Source organism: Dipodomys merriami, unplaced genomic scaffold, assembly GCF_024711535.1.
Source record: "Dipodomys merriami isolate MVZ:Mamm:240054 unplaced genomic scaffold, mDipMer1.0.p SCAF_12, whole genome shotgun sequence".
Classification (NCBI taxonomy): domain Eukaryota; kingdom Metazoa; phylum Chordata; class Mammalia; order Rodentia; family Heteromyidae; genus Dipodomys; species Dipodomys merriami.
In genome coordinates this window covers 46,106,627-46,122,180 of record NW_027202493.1, presented here as the reverse complement: position 1 = coordinate 46,122,180, position 15,554 = coordinate 46,106,627, and the positions used below count along the sequence as shown (strand labels likewise).

Genomic DNA, 15,554 nt, shown 5'->3' with positions numbered 1-15,554 from the left:
AATTCCCAACGCGGGGGAACCAAGTTGAGATGAAGATATCAGAGGTGCAGCAGGGAGGCCGTGGCTGGTGCTGGCTGGTGTGGGAAGAGGGCCGGCCCAGCGTGACCCCACAGGCTGCCTGTTCCGAGCAGGAAACCCCCCCGAGCGGTGTTACATGTACATTTTTGCTGGATGATGAGCCACATAAATAAGAAGATGGATGATAACAAAACAGGTGTTCTGAATTTTTAGAATTAAGTCTCCATTTCTAAAAAAAAAAATGTCTTGGGGCTGGAAGGTGGCTCAGTGGTAGAGCACTTGCCTTGCATGCTCGAGGCCCTGGGTTCGATTCCTCAGCACCACATAAGCAAAAAGAAAAAAGACGGAAGTGGCGCTGTGGCTCAAGTGGTAGAGCGCTAGCCTTGAGCTGAAGAGCTGAGGGACAGCGCCCAGGCCCAGAGTTCAGGCCCCATGACCGGACCCAAAAAAAGTCTTGATTACCTGGTAGTTCAATAATTCACAGAAAATGTCAGTAAAATGAGGTTATGGAAGAGGGATTCTGCAAAGCAAGCAGAGACACGAAGAGCTGGGCGTGGCCCCTCCAGGGACCGGTCCTGCCCACAGTCTTGCCCTTGTTGAGGGAACAGGAAGATTGACTTTCCTCCCCGTCTGCTCATGGTGCATGCCAGCGTCATGTGAGCATCCTAACATTACAGTCACAGCTCCCACCATTCAATACATAATAGATGTGTCCTACATTCCAGAGCGTTACCATTTAAAACGAGGGGCTGTTGTTTTGTTGTTTTGATTTTGCAATGACTTTGTCCATCTATGTGGTTTTCTGGTGTTGACTTCACTCAAAAGTTCTCAGAGGCCCTACTGCAGTGGAGACTCAGGCATGTCACGGGAAATCAGGAAGTTCTGCCCAATTCCATAGAATGAAGTGTGCACTGGCTCTCAGATTCCCTTGAGCCCAGTGATGGATGGGTCTCCGTCAAGAAGAAGGAGCTGCCACAGAGAGGATCCAACAGTGAGTGGGAAACTATGACGGCTGCTACAGTCTCCTTCCTGCCTGGCGTCCAGTTCCCGCAGGGAAGAGCCTCCCTTTGCTCCTGAGGGCATGGACCTCGCTCTGCAGGGAGGAGGAGCTCACTGAAGCACCGCAGGGAGCAGCAGGCTCTGCCGGGCACATCCACCTGCCCACTGGGAGCTCAGGGAGACAGCATTGCCTCAGTCGCTCCTCCACTGCCTGGCGGTCTACGGTGTCCCTCGTCATTTCCCAAGCCACAAGTGGAGACCGGAGTTACCGTGAGAACACCCAGTGCACATAAACAGAGCTTGAATCATCCCACGAATTGGTCAGAAGTCCTCCAGGCCTGGTGCATTGCCTTTAGTGAATATCGAGTTCCAAGTGGAGCTCAAGCTGAGGGATGTTCTGGCCACTAATGTGTCCAGCTATCTTCAACTAAAATGTACTGAAGTTGTATTGTAAGCTTGGCTTATCCACAGATTTATTATGCAGAGTTTTATCCAAGAATGGTAAAAAATATTTTCTAAAAAAAATCAAAAGAAGCCATGCAGCGGTGGCTCACGCCTATAATCCTAGCTACTCAGGAGGCTCAGATCTGAGGATGATGGTTCAAAGCCAGCCTGGGCAGGAAAGTCTGTGAGACTACCATCTCTAATAAACCACGCAGAAAAACCAGGAGTGGCACTGTGGCTCAAGTGGTAGAGCGCCCGCCTTGAGCTGAAGAGCTGAGGGACAGTGCCCAGGCCCAGAGTTCAAGCCCCACAATGGACAAAAAAAAAGAAATTCCACAAACAAAAATGTTCAGTGTACAGCAACCCTGCGCAGCTCATTTGTGTAATGTGCAGAAGCGATCAAGTGGCAGTTGGAGATGTGTGTCACATGGCTTTGTCATTATGGGAAAAATGAAGTATTCTTCTGAGTTACGCACGCATGGTGGGAAGCTCTAAGATCCTCGTCAGTCTGGCTGCCACTGGGCGGTGGTCCTCCTGGGATCCCAGGACTACCGATAGCTGCATGAAGCTCCGCACAGGATCCCATACCTTCATGACAACTTGCTAGCCACACCATGTATGAATATGTACATGCACATATAAAGACACTGAGACATATTATACACTTATGTGCCTATACATATCTACTTATCTGTACTTCATCAGCCCAGTTATGCATGGCCTATCCTAAAAGGCTCACACTACATTGTCAACATGAGCACTATCTACATGCAAGGTGTGTAGAGCTTTCTACTTGACTTTACCGTTGACTATGATGAGCCTACACAAAGAGGAACCACCCAGATGAGTGGCGCTCCACCTAAATCGAATGTCCTGGTCTAAGGTCCATCTCGGCGGCACTGAAGGAATTCTTTTTATGGTCCTGGTTTAAAGCTGGTGAAGAAGTGGGATACTGATGTACTCGCATAAAGGAGGACACACACAGCCTGTCGTGGTCTCTGCTTCTCTGTCCAACGCCCCTGCTCTGCCACTTAGGAGGGTTCATCTCTGCAGAGCCTTCGCCCTCATCTGTGGGGTAAACACGCCAACTCCAAGGACTAGCACTGATACCCTTAAGTTTGTCTGATATGGAGCAAATACTCAGTTAATATTACTATTCAATACAATCTTTTGAAAATACACTATTCCAATAATTCTTTAGGAGATGATATTTGGATTAAAAGAAGAGTTTAATATATGGGCTACAATTCTGTGTCCTTAGATCTCTAGTTAATGCATGGAGACTCAAGAAAGGGAGAGATTCCCATGCATACGTGTGTGCATCTATATTATATTTGCTTCCTCTTCATGTAATGCTTGCTTCTGTAAAAATACTGATATATGTATACACACACACACATACTCAATGAAACAGTTATATGACAATGATTTAAGCAGAAAATGAAAACTTTAGAGAACACATGAATATTTCTGTGCAGGGCACTAGGGCCCTGCTGCTTCTGAATGGTATCATGCTTCTTCTAGACAACACAGCAAGGTGAAATGCTTAGCAAGGTCATGGAATTCAGAAGTGCTGACTAGCGAGATGGGAGGGAGACACCAGCGACCGCGAGCGCCGTGAAGGCCCCGGTGGAGGGACTGCTGGGGCAGGAGGGGGCCACCGCCCAACAGCTGTAAAGTCCCAGTAAAGGTTGCATGATCTCCATGCTAGCACGTGCTACTCCCACTAAAGGGAGCCGCCCTGAGAGCCGGCAGCAGCCTCTGCTGTTCTGCAACTACTCTGTGAGACGAATTCAAAATACGCACTTGGAAAACTAAGGAGGGAGCAGAAGTTCACCCTCTGTTGGCTGGAGGCAGGTGTGAGGAAGGTTTGACTTCGGGGAATCGGTTGTTTGAGTTGTGCCACTGCAACCTTCCTCATTAGAGATTAACTATACATCAAGTCAATTATCAGTTAAGTGACAAGTTGGGTAAACGTTGTAGGTGGTAATCGACCCTTTGAGGGTTCTTTGAAGCTCACTCAGCAACTCCAGCTTCTTTGAAGTCTTGTTTTGGCTTCTGCCACTGACTGATTGGATTGATTTAATAGTGAGTTGTGCTGGGTTAATCTGAGCAAAATAATAAAGTGCAGTTGCAGGGCTGCTTTTTGGTGTTGGGTTTTGTTTGTTTTGTTTTTCATAGCCAGTGCTCAAGGGTGGTTGTGCTGGTTAGGAAGATGGAGCCTGTGATTTAGCCTCTCCTCGAATCTCCTACATGGCCCCTGGCGGTTTCTAGAAAGCATTTGTCCCTCCAGATGTTCTTCCCCACGTTACCTTCTGGGGTTCACATGTGGAAGCAGACAGCAGAAGAGTCTTTGGCAGGATGTGGGCAGGTGTCCTGTGGAGGAGGGGAGGCCCACTGGGGGGAGGGGGGAGGGAGGAGGGCTGAAGAGGCTGTCCGCAGGAGGAGAGCCTGAGCAGCAGGCCCGCTGTTGGATCTGACTCCACGGCAGATGTGGAGCTGTCCTGTGCTTCAGGCTCCCTCTCCACGTCCCAACACGCACGCTCATTCCTCCCTTTCCCTTGCCGAGGACACACACACGCAAGCCACGTAGCAGAGGGGTGCAGGACACACACACGCAAGCCACGTAGCAGAGCGGTGCAGGCTATTCTTGTTATAAAAGTGTGTCTTTTAAAGCTGGAACTTGCTCTTCCGCCTGTTTTGTTCTAAGACGGTAGAACCTTAACCCTTCCACAATCATGTCTCAAATTAGAAATCATAGTAGGCAAACTCTGAGGTGAAATTAAATTAATTTCCATTCTTCCTTGTACTTCTAGAGCTATGAATTGCTTATATGCAATACCACTAAATCACTTCAGGTAAAAACAAAACAAAACAAAGCACCTGGATGATTTTGCTGTTAGGTATTTTTAATTGCATGAAAAAAATCATAGTTACTAGACATAAAGTGAGCTAGAAATTAGATTTTTCTAGTAGAGTAGTGCAGGGAGGAAGCCAACATGGATAAAACTAAGGTCTGAGTGAAGGTCACCCAGAATCGCGATGTACGTGGGGAAGATGGAGTGGAGTCACCGGACCACTCCACAGGCAATGGACAATGGCTTTGCTCTTGGCACCATTCCCTGTTTGGGACTTGCTGGACTGTTGTCACAGTAGCTGACGTAACAGGTAGTTCACTTGGTAATTTGGCTCCAACTTTAATGGAAATAAAGATAATCCTATTATTGTTCCTTGTGATTTTTCCAAGTAGCTTCTACTTTGAGTGCCCTTGCTTGTGTATCCTGGCTTTTCAAAACCGATTATTGCAAAATTACATGTGTGACTTCCCACTCTGCTCATGACCATTAACACGGGGCTCCTGTCTCAGCAATGTAACCTTGCATTTGAGAAGAGGTCACATCTACCCTCCTCCATGTTTTCCTTGCAATTCTAGGATGGGTAAATCTTTTAAGTATACCAATTTGGTCCATTAAACATTTCAGAGAGTGTCAGTAAAATAATAGTCTTTTAAAGATAAGCCATATCAAATGCATTTGTATAAATCTTCAAAGAGTGTTTCAAATTATTCTGTTTTATACTTAAAATGTGTCCTTTGGGGGTGTTTTTGATGATTACCCAGGAAACCATCTCTTACTTTTTGGCCTCCCTCCACTGAAGCATAATTGAATGAAGCGATTTCCATTTAAAAGTAGTATGACTGTAGTTGTGTCAAAACAACACTTGTTATAATTGCAATAAGCACTAAGTGCACAGCTCTTTGTCTTCACTGACCCTCGGCTGATGGAGCGTGAGCTGCTAAGTTACTCTGCAGCTGCTCTGCTTCTCCTGGGCCAGTTATCTGTGCGAGGCTTAGGGACCGTCCTGGATGGAGGTCGCTCCGTCACTGAGGGGACATTGCCCAGCTGGCACCCCTGGTGGCTGAGCCTGGGGCTCACGCTCAGGCAGCTCTGTGTGTGATCTCGCGTCCTTTGTGCATCTTGCTTTACTCCTCCACAGAGTCAATAAGGTCATACGAGTCTACAACAATACTCACAACCCTACAGATCCTCTGTGCCCAGCAAACAGGGCCATCTGATTCATCGTAGGAATAGAGACAGGAGTACAATGTTGTATAGCCTACTAAGAGGTATTCAAAGACAACAGGATAGGCCAACAGGCAGCAGGGTTTATTCGATCAGGAGTGAATAGGATCAAAGCTTATGAGGTTTATGAGCTCAAAAGTCGCTCTGTCCTATCCAGGGAGCGTCCAGAGCTGGGAAAGGTCTTGCCCTTGGAGTCCAGGCCCACGGAGAAGGCTGCCCTCCGGGTTGGGCCTGCTGACCCTCTCCCCGTGACGATACTTCCCACAGCTGCTCTTGGACCCTGGCTGCGCTAGGCCCTTTGGCACTGCAGACAGACTCACGTTTCAGCCGGCTGAGAGCTTTCCTACACGCTTTCTGGGATCTACCCCTAAATTCATTTAGAGATACGTGAGTAAGAGAAGGTTAAAGGCAGAGATTAAGGAGAGGGAACAAGAGGGTACTAGAGATGAGGAGAGAGATGGGGAACCTAGGGAAAGCCATGTCCTCTGCCTTCCTAGATCCATTGGTGACAACGCATTGACGGCCGAGGTATGTCTGTGTGTGTGTGTCTGTGTGTATGTGTGTGTCTGTGTTTGTGTGTACATGTGTTTTGTGTATTGGTGTGTTTGTGTGTATGTGTTTGTGGATGTGTGTGTGTATTTATGTGTGTGTCTGTGTTTGTGTGTACATGTGTTTTGTGTATGTTTGTGTGTTTGTGTGTATGTTTTTGGGAATTTGTGTGTGTGTGTGAAAGAGACGTTGTCATTGTTTTCCCCCAGCCTCCTCTCATCTTCATTGGCACCTCGCCTGGGCTTATCTAATTTTATTTCATCGATGTTGGCATCTGCATCCTAATCACGTTCCTTCTCTTCCTTATATAAACTTTGTTTGAACAAAACAATGACCAGAATTGAGGGACACGAACACGTCTGACCACAGTTCTTTACCTCTCTCCCCAGCACACAAGGCACAGTGCCCACGCACGGCTGCCTCTGACATCCCTCACCTAATTGTCTGAGGCTGATCGGCCATAGCTTTTCTACTTCAACCATCTTCTGGTAAAGAAAACCAGGTGGTGTATAAGTTAGAGGAGTGTTATGTCCCCTGATTCTCTCACAATGACAGGCAGAAAACAGGCACTCAAGAGAAGCTTAATATAAGATATTTTTTGAAGAGAGCCTCTCCTTTTACAAACAGGCTTGCCCAAGGTTGCAGTGTTATTCCTGGCAGAACTCAGGTGGCAGCTAGGCTAATCCTCAGATCCGTGGGTCAGCATTTATTCTCATGAAGTCTCATCTTCAACAATGGGGAATGAATCACAAGTCCAACATATGTTTGAGAATTTAAAGTTAAAACTCGGCAAAATCAGACATCAAGTATACTTCCCTGTCTGAAGGTACTATTCAAGTGGAATAAAACTTTCAAAAAAGACAAGGAGGTGAAGGTATAGTTTTGTTTTCCTTCTCTAATTGTAATACTATTTAATCTAAGGGAAAAAAACACATTTAATTGAAGAATGTTTCCATGAATCTGAGTCCTGTCCTTTGTGTTTTGTGGGGGGAAATGGTAAAGTTCAATTCAGTTGGACAGTAATTGGCTTAAAATGGACAGAGGAACTTACAGGAAGTTTCATATTTGACATCTTTTATCCTCTAGCTTTTGTACTAAAATAGCAGTCTGAGGCTGGGGAAATGTGTATAATCGCTCTTGCTGTTTCCCCTTCTGCCCCTCAGTGGCCAGGCCTTGCTGCGATCCTCTTCTGCTAGGAAGATGCTTATACATTTTTGCAAGTGGCTCACAGCTCACCAGCGGCGGCAGGTTTAAAGCACGGAACCGTCAAATAATTAAAACAAGAGTCCGAATCCCAGCATCAGAATTACGAGGGAAGCCTTTGGATGTCTTCTCTTTCATGGCTACCTTTTGACTAGTACTTGGACCCAGGGACAAAAGTGCTGTGTGATCCTACCATGAGGCCATGCAGTGTGTGAGGCCTGCTCCCGCCTGCCCCACCGCTGCCCGGTGGAGGACAGCCCGCTCTTCGGATGGACTCAGTCACGTGTCCGCTTAGTGTGGGTGCTACCTGGATTGCTTCTGATGTTCCCATAGCCACAGGTGCCTCTCCTCACCCTTATCACAAGCTGGCGTACCAGGTTCTCAGAGGAAAAGCACACAGCATCCTGTCCCCAGAAACTCAGTCACTACTTGCCAACAGGAAGTAAAGATAACCCTTCTTCTACAAATGGCGACTCTACCCCATCAGCCCCAGACCAGCTCCAAATCTAGCCTCCCTCTCTCTTGCTCTGAGTCTGCTATGAGGGAGCACAGCAGTGCAGACAGCACCAAATACCAGGATACAGACATCTCAGAAAGCCTGGCACGCATCAGAGTGGAAAAGACTTTGGAGTAGCAGGAGAAGGAGGGGAAAGGGGGAACCTCAGGTCAGCCAGTGAACGGACAGTGGAAGCACCCACTGAGCCTGATGCACCCCGAGAAACGGCGCTCCCAGGACTTACCATATGGACGGAGCTTCTGTGCCGCTGATCTCCAGGAAATCGTACCCTTCCTCCAGCTGGAAGTCAGTGAAGACCAGGGCGATGGTGTCCCCCGGCTCGGCCAGCACGGTCCAGGTGCAGTCAGCATTGTTGTCGTACTCGGAGGGGAAGTGCGGGCTGGAGATGGAGCTGCTGGTCCCACGCAGGGTGCCGCCACAGGCGCCCTCGGCTGCAGGGAGAGAGAGGAGGTCAGCCCGACCCTCACGGCCCGAGTCGCTCACCAACCGCCCCCTGCAAGGCTCAGGATTCAGACAATCCAGAAGCCCTCTTCTGCTTGTCTCACTTGGTTCCAGGAACCGTTCGTGGCCCGGTTAACCGAGGAGCCATGTGGAGAGGGAAGGACCGACCCTGGCTCCCTGGAGTGGGTTAAGGGTCAACACATCAGTCTGATAACAGAGAGTGAGAGGAGACCTGTGTTCTGCCATTCTGAAAGGGATAGTAGACAAGGCGACATGGGATCAGTATTTACTCGGGATTCATTTAACTGTACAGACATGCAACATGCAATACATCTACCCATGTGACTATCTCCCTAGTGATCTCATAGTACACATAAGATCATTAACACACTGCAACTTTTTCTGTCTGATTTGATTGTATTTTCTGAAAGTTTCTCAGTGCAAGAACAGATGCAAAACAAGTAACGCTTGTAATATGTAAAGTTAAAACATGCCGCTCCTGACAGACTTGCATCGATCAGCATCCATGCTGTGGGGGAGTAGGAACTATATTCGGTCACATCCAGCTTTACAAATCAGCATGGCATACCAAATTCCTTTCAAGGTTTCAGAGGGAGAATTACTGATGTTGAATTCCTCTAAATGTTTGCAAGAGCAGCCTCTGAGCCAGAGCATGGCTTGTGATTTCCACGTGTCGGCGGATGCATATTTATAGTCATATCATAGTAGTAATAAAGAATATGGGTGACCTGAATAGCAACTCTTTTGGGTGTCAGCAGAAGAAAGAAAAGCAAAAATACTCCACAATGCTCACTGAAGTGAAAAATCAAATTCCAGAACAACTTCCTTTAGTTCAGAGGGTGTGTCTGTGTGGGAACACATGGCTGTTACCCTTGATAGACCTTTCATTTTGTAATATATTTTATTTTCTAAAACATAACCATTAAACATCTATCCACATAACATTTGAGGAAAGGCCATAAAACCCTGTACATGTGTGTGTGTGTGTGTGTGTGTGTGTGTGTGTGTGTGTGTGTGTCCACGTTTCCTCTGTGTAGACCAGGCTGCAATCTAGTGGTGAGCTCTGGATCCATTTGCCTCTTGCTCTCGGGCACTGTGATCACAGGTCTGTACCACTGTGCTGTGCTCCATTCCATAACCAATATTTCTGATAAGCAAGTTAGAAAAATAATGTAATAGTTTTCAAACATGCTTCTAAACATGCTCTACCTCCAAATTTATTTATCTACCTGAAAACATATTGTTTAACTCTAAATTAATGATTTGGGGAATTATACTTTGAAATTCTGATTTGGTGAATTTATCTCTCATTTTATTCTAGAGGTACCATAGTACATTTCTCCACAATGTCACTAACTGATGAAACTTTTACTGAGTGGAATGGAAAGTTTTATCTTAATATCTTAAAGAGTAACAGGTTGGGGGGGTAGGGGGGAGGCTGGGAAGGGATGTGAAGGGTAAACAAAGGAGGAGGCTGCAATGCTTGGTAAGAAATGTATGCATTATCCTGCCCATGTAATTGTAACTCCTCTGTACAGTATGTTCACAAATAAAATTAAATTAAATTTAAAAAAAAAGAGTAACAGGGACCAATTCAGTAATGACAGATGTCTGGAGTGATGAAAAAGGGCATTATTTATTAAAATGTATTGTAATAATGGGATAAAAATTTGAAAACTTACTGCCATACAAATATATTTAATATAAAACAAAATAATTTAGTGTATGACATATGGCTACATCAACACAATAAGACATAATGTGTGACTGTCAATAAACAAAATGAAAGCTATTATTGGGTAAGCCAGAGAAGTTAAACAAAATTTGTATCATGTAACTTTTCCTTTCTGATCCACATAGGCCGATAAGAACATCACAAGATTCTATCTCTATGAAATAAAGCGTAGAATGAGGTTTGAAGCCACTCCTTGCTAAGTCTCAGGGGCTGTTATCATAATGCACGTTCCATAAATTATCTAGGAAACTCAGAAGGATCACTATTTGTTTGTTCGGTTTAGCAGACATTGCTGGTGACTTCAATAAAGCAGGTCTTGAGGGAATTACAATGGATTGTTTTGAACAGTACTCTCCACGGTCTTCTGAGGTTCAGGACTGACAGCGCCTCCCAGCCTGCCAGCACCACGGACAGCTCCCAGCTCCCCCAGGCTTCCATCCCCCACTGGAGCACGTGACCCCTGCCATGAATGAAGTATTGTAAGGAGGAAAGTGTAAATAAACTGGCTCCACATGCACAATTCAAAGTCCATTTCTGCAAGATGCCTTAGAACCGCATAGGGAGGTAGAGTGCACGCCTCTCTATATTTCAATTCATTTTAGCGTCTTCCCCTGAGTGTGCACAATCTATAAACATGAAAACTGGCTGCCCTTGTTGAATGTCTCTGATGGGTGCTCTGGAACTTCTGTGTGGTAGAGTTGGGGGTGGCAAGTCAGAGTGAAGTGCGTGGGATATGGCTCCCACACCAAATTGTTATCAAAACAACTAGTTTTTAAATGTTTCCTATCTGGATTTTTATTTTAAATCTTGCATTTTGAAGGAAATGTTCAGCTAATGGAAATTTGAATTAGTCCAAGTTTTAGTTGATCCCAGCAGAAGGTAAGATTTTTAAAGGGAGCTGTACTGAATCTGCTGATTTCTGACTGAGAGGATCTGACATCACACATAGGCTGTGAGAACCGTGCCGCTTGCATATGCCCTGAAGGGATTTCAGCCGTGAGAAAAGTTTACCATCAACTTTTAAAAATATCTCTTGTGTGGGTATAAACTTTGCTGGGAATCTATCTTACAATTCAAAATATAGAGCAGAACATTATTTAGAAACAAGACTTTTCCGCGTCTGTCATAAACATGGAAAGCATCCGAGCACGCAGAACGGACGGATCATGAACTGCAATATGGCGTGGCCACGCTGTGCCCTCTGTGCTACCTGAGCAGCCCCAGAATCGCCCAGGACGTCTCTGAGTCACCGCCTCACGTTGGGCAGACGCGGGGCACACGCCTGGGAGCACAGTCCCATCTCTACTTTTAAAATCCCGGGAAGAGACACCTGGGATGGAGACGAGAAATATGGGCCGTGCACAATCCTCGTGAAGTGTGTGACACGGAGAGCGCCGGCAGGCCTGCGCGCCCCTCGGGCGGCAGCGACAGCTCCAGCGGGCAGGCTGGAGTCCGGGGGTCTCGGGTCTGCCATCAAGTGCTGCCAGCAGCTCTGGAGGCCCTGTTGGGTGGTTCTTGCTTTTCCTTTGCCGCAGTTTGGTGCCCTGGGAGACGGAACTGTGGGTGTTGGGTAGTAGTCGCAGGCGTTCACTAACTATAGAAAGATAATTGCTGTTCCTTTAAGGCACAGCATGGCCGCCACACCAGAGCAACTACTTTTGGACATGCGGTCTTGAACCTCAGTGTCTGCAGCTTCAGGCAACACTCGAGCACACCCTTCCCCCGGTTCCAGTCCCTATTTTCTGTGGTGAAATGAAGAGTCCTCACCCCTCACCAAGCGGTCTAAATGGGGCCATTCCCCCAGCATCTGCTTCGGCTCTCCCGGGGCTGGTGGAGGCTGGGACGAGAGTCACCACCTCAGCCCCGTCCCTTCCGTCCCCACACCCGCCCCACCATCTTTGTGTCCACCACAGAATTAGCCTTCCTTCCTCTTCATTCCGCCTCTGTGAGCAGGCTGGTCTCCCGGGTCACTCTGACCCCCACCTCCCACTCCCTCACAGGCAGACAGGTCTTTGCGCTGAGCTCCGCTGAAATCCAAGGTCCGTTACCACCGCAAGTTAATTCCCACATTTCAGCCACTTCATTCTCTGGGGGAACCCAGACGTGTTGTGCAGATGCTGGAACTCTGCATTCCTTGAAGAGGGTCCTAGCCTGGTCCCGGCCACACACACCCTCCAGGCAGCCCGGGGGCTGTGTATCTCCGTGTGGACGCGGCCACTTCCAGACCACTCCCTGCCCTTCCTACGGAAGACCCCAGCTCTTACTCTCTTATCCTCAGACTCCAGAAAACACTTCCAGTTACCTATAGTGTTTGCACTTTTCCAGTTACGTATAGCTTCTGCACTTTAACTCATCATTCCTTGACTATTTTAACTTCTGCTCACTGTCACATTTTTCTAACTCTTGTCTCCTCAAGACTTTTGCCTTCATTATTGCTGCTCTCAAAGTCAGCAAAGAGAGTCTTTGGATAACTGGGCCACTCAGCTCACCTCTGACATCTGTCACCAACCAGACACCAAGGGGACACTCACACTCATTTCCGTCATCACTGTTCAGGGCCTTGTCACCAACCAGAGACTTTTCCCTCAGGAGCTCTTTTGCAAGTCTCATTTGCAGAACGATGTATCTTTGTCTGGATGACAGTTCATGTGAGCGCAGGAGCTGCCATATGTATATGAATGGTCCAGAGACACTCGGTGCCCTGACCTTCCACCGCCCCTGCATGTCCCCCCCAGCCTTCCTGGCCTCCTTTCCCACCTCCCCATCCTCGAGTCTCCTCACCACCATTTCCGTCCCTCCTTGCATAGAGTCCCCTGTGCCATCCCACGAGAACACAGGAGACCCTCCAGATCCAAGCCAAACTAGCTCTACCTGTGCTCCAGGGTAGGTAAACATTGCTAGAGAATAACCAAAAGCAAATATGTGCTAACGAGTTAACTTTATAATATTGAATTGGCCCAACAGTCAAACAGTCTGACTTCTGAGTTTTCATAGGTGCCGATATACTGTGACTGTACTGGAAATCAAAAGGTGGCTCAAACAACATTTAGTATAATACTAATGCCATTAAACTACAAGAGAATGAAGAGGAATACTAAAATAAAAACTTACTTTAATTGCGGCAAAATTAATATGGCACAGGAAATCGGTTCTGTAATTTGGCAAAACATAGGGACATTTCTTGGAGCTAAATCCTTTCAACATGAATGAAGACAAAAGCAACACTGCATGAACAGAAATATTTATTGTAGCATTGTGTGCAGAAGTAACAGTGGAAGCACGGATTACACTTTGTGATGGGGAGAGATAACTATCAGTGTAGCATTGAGGATAAGACGATACCAACTAGAGTTGGGATGTTTGTGATGGAAGGCTCGTCTCAGAAGGAGAATGCCAAAGGAATGTGTTCTGAGTCATTCCAGGTCTCTCCATGCTAGCTCTTCCATGGCAGCAATCACAACCCCAATACCAACAGAGGTATGAAACACTGAGTAAAATCACCTCGTCTTTATCAGGGCTTTTTGTGAGACTTAAAGCAATATCAGCAAAACTTAAAGATGGGGACCCAGAGCTTAAAAGAAAATAGCTTGTCAAAACTGTGCTGTCTAGCACCTGACAAAGTTAGAACTGAATGAGAAAGTCCTCACCAATAAGCATTGGATTGCTAGCTGGTACAGGATGGACACCCACCGAGGTACGGTGCGTTTCACAGCTCTAACCCCAGTATTGTACAATGTACAGAAAACCAATGGATGAATACCATACTTATTCACCCAACCAAAGATAACTGGCATAGAGGCCTATGATTATGGTCTAAGCTTGTAATTAATGAGATACCATAAACAGCACGTTTAGAAGAAAGCCAGTGCCAGAGCGAAGAAGTGAAATGTGGAGATGAGGTACAGTTTAATATTCATATTTTCCCTGTAGTTTCCTTTTCAACTTTGCAGATTTACTTTGCAGTTGATTGCACAGTGTGCAGGGAAAGAACTTGAAATTAAATTGTCAAAAATCACTCCACCTTAATTTGAAGCTGGGCCTTCTGGATGAAGCCTGCCCTGTGTATGGTCAGTGTCACTCAGCATCGCTCTGTCCTGACGTGATGAACACCGCACCAGGTGGCATCTGCAACACGACTGATAAAACACAACTGGACTTTACAGTATCACAGGTTCCTAAGCTTCTCCCCTGGGCCTGGGTGTGAGGTCTGCTGCTCCTTACAGCTCCATTTTTCTGTCCTTTCCTCCTTTCCATCCTGAGCTGCAGAATGCCTGCAATTAGAAGCCTCAACGGATACTTTCTACAGCCATGGAAAGAGATGTATTGTTATCTGCAGTCACGTTGTGTGATGTTTATCAAGTAAAGGAATCCTTGGGATCCGGTGCCTCTGAAAGAAGCCTGGACACACAATGTCTAGAAGGTTGTTTAAAAGACGGCCCTGACGTTGCTTCTGGCTGTGTTTAGTGGCATTGTTCTCCTATCTTTGATGCTTCCAAGATCACACAATTGATCCTAAAACTTAAAAAAAAAATCAGTCAACTCTTATAAAAATAGCCATCACATCCTACATCTCAGTGTTTCCACACAGTTAGGTGAGTATGTATCCTCAATGAATATGCACACACAGACAGAATACCCGGCTTGATGGTTATTGAGTAAGCAGCCTCTGTTTCCACCGGAAGTCCAGGGCTGTTGATATTCCGTGATTTGCAGATCAGACCAAACCAAACAGACCAAAAACAACAACATTTCCTCCTGCAAATGCCTCCTCCACAAAGGCGGAATGTGGAGGTGAAGTCAGAAAAGGAGTTAAAAACGGGTCTTATCATCTACTTCATCTGTAGCTGTGGGCACAGCACCTAACTCCTCAGAGATTTAAATTCATCATTGATGAACTCTTAAGTGCTGACTTAGAACGGGCCAGCATGAAATAATGCATATCTTCATGGCACCACATCTACCACCTTGTGATACTTCAGCGTAGTGACATTAGTGGCATTCAGATGTGAAGTGTTCTTCTGGTTGTGTCTGTGAAGGTCTTCCAGTAAGACCTGGATGTAACTCAGTGGGCTGGGCGGGAAACCCATGCTCAGATGAGCATCATGCACAGAGGGGAAGCCACTGTGCTCTCGCTAACGCAGCTCCGACACGGGTTTTCTCCAGCTCTTGGGTGTAGAGTGCTGACTCCCCTTCACACTAATATCATCTGGCTGCCCTGCTTCCTGGGGTTGTTCAGCCACAGCACTGGTTTCCTGGCTTTCCACCTGGCAGATGGCCAATTGTGAGTCTCCTCGGCATTTGTGATCATTTAACCAGTTTTCTGTGATGTATCTGTACGTATTTGTACATATCTGTACATATTTCTAGAATTATCTATGGATGTTGAGATATATCCTCTTGGTTCTTTCTCTGGAGATGGCTCTAGCCAATATAGAATGTCTAGATTTGATAACTCCACATTCTGTTTGTCCCCTTGTTGAGTGATTCAGTTTCCTAAAAGGGATTCCATTAGTTCCAAACCAGGAATAGCTTGATAGACAAATCA

General features: G+C 46.5%; 1 protein-coding gene across 1 annotated transcript in view; it reads right to left on the bottom strand.

Moving 5' to 3' along the window:
• The window catches only part of Csmd1 (CUB and Sushi multiple domains 1), a 1,029,359-nt gene that overhangs the window by 462,098 nt on the left and 551,707 nt on the right, over window positions 1–15,554 (bottom strand). Inside the window, exon 5 of the mRNA XM_070015936.1 lies at window positions 8,036–8,243. Coding sequence (XP_069872037.1) covers window positions 8,036–8,243 — 208 coding nt within the window. The remainder of the gene's footprint in view (window positions 1–8,035; window positions 8,244–15,554) is intronic.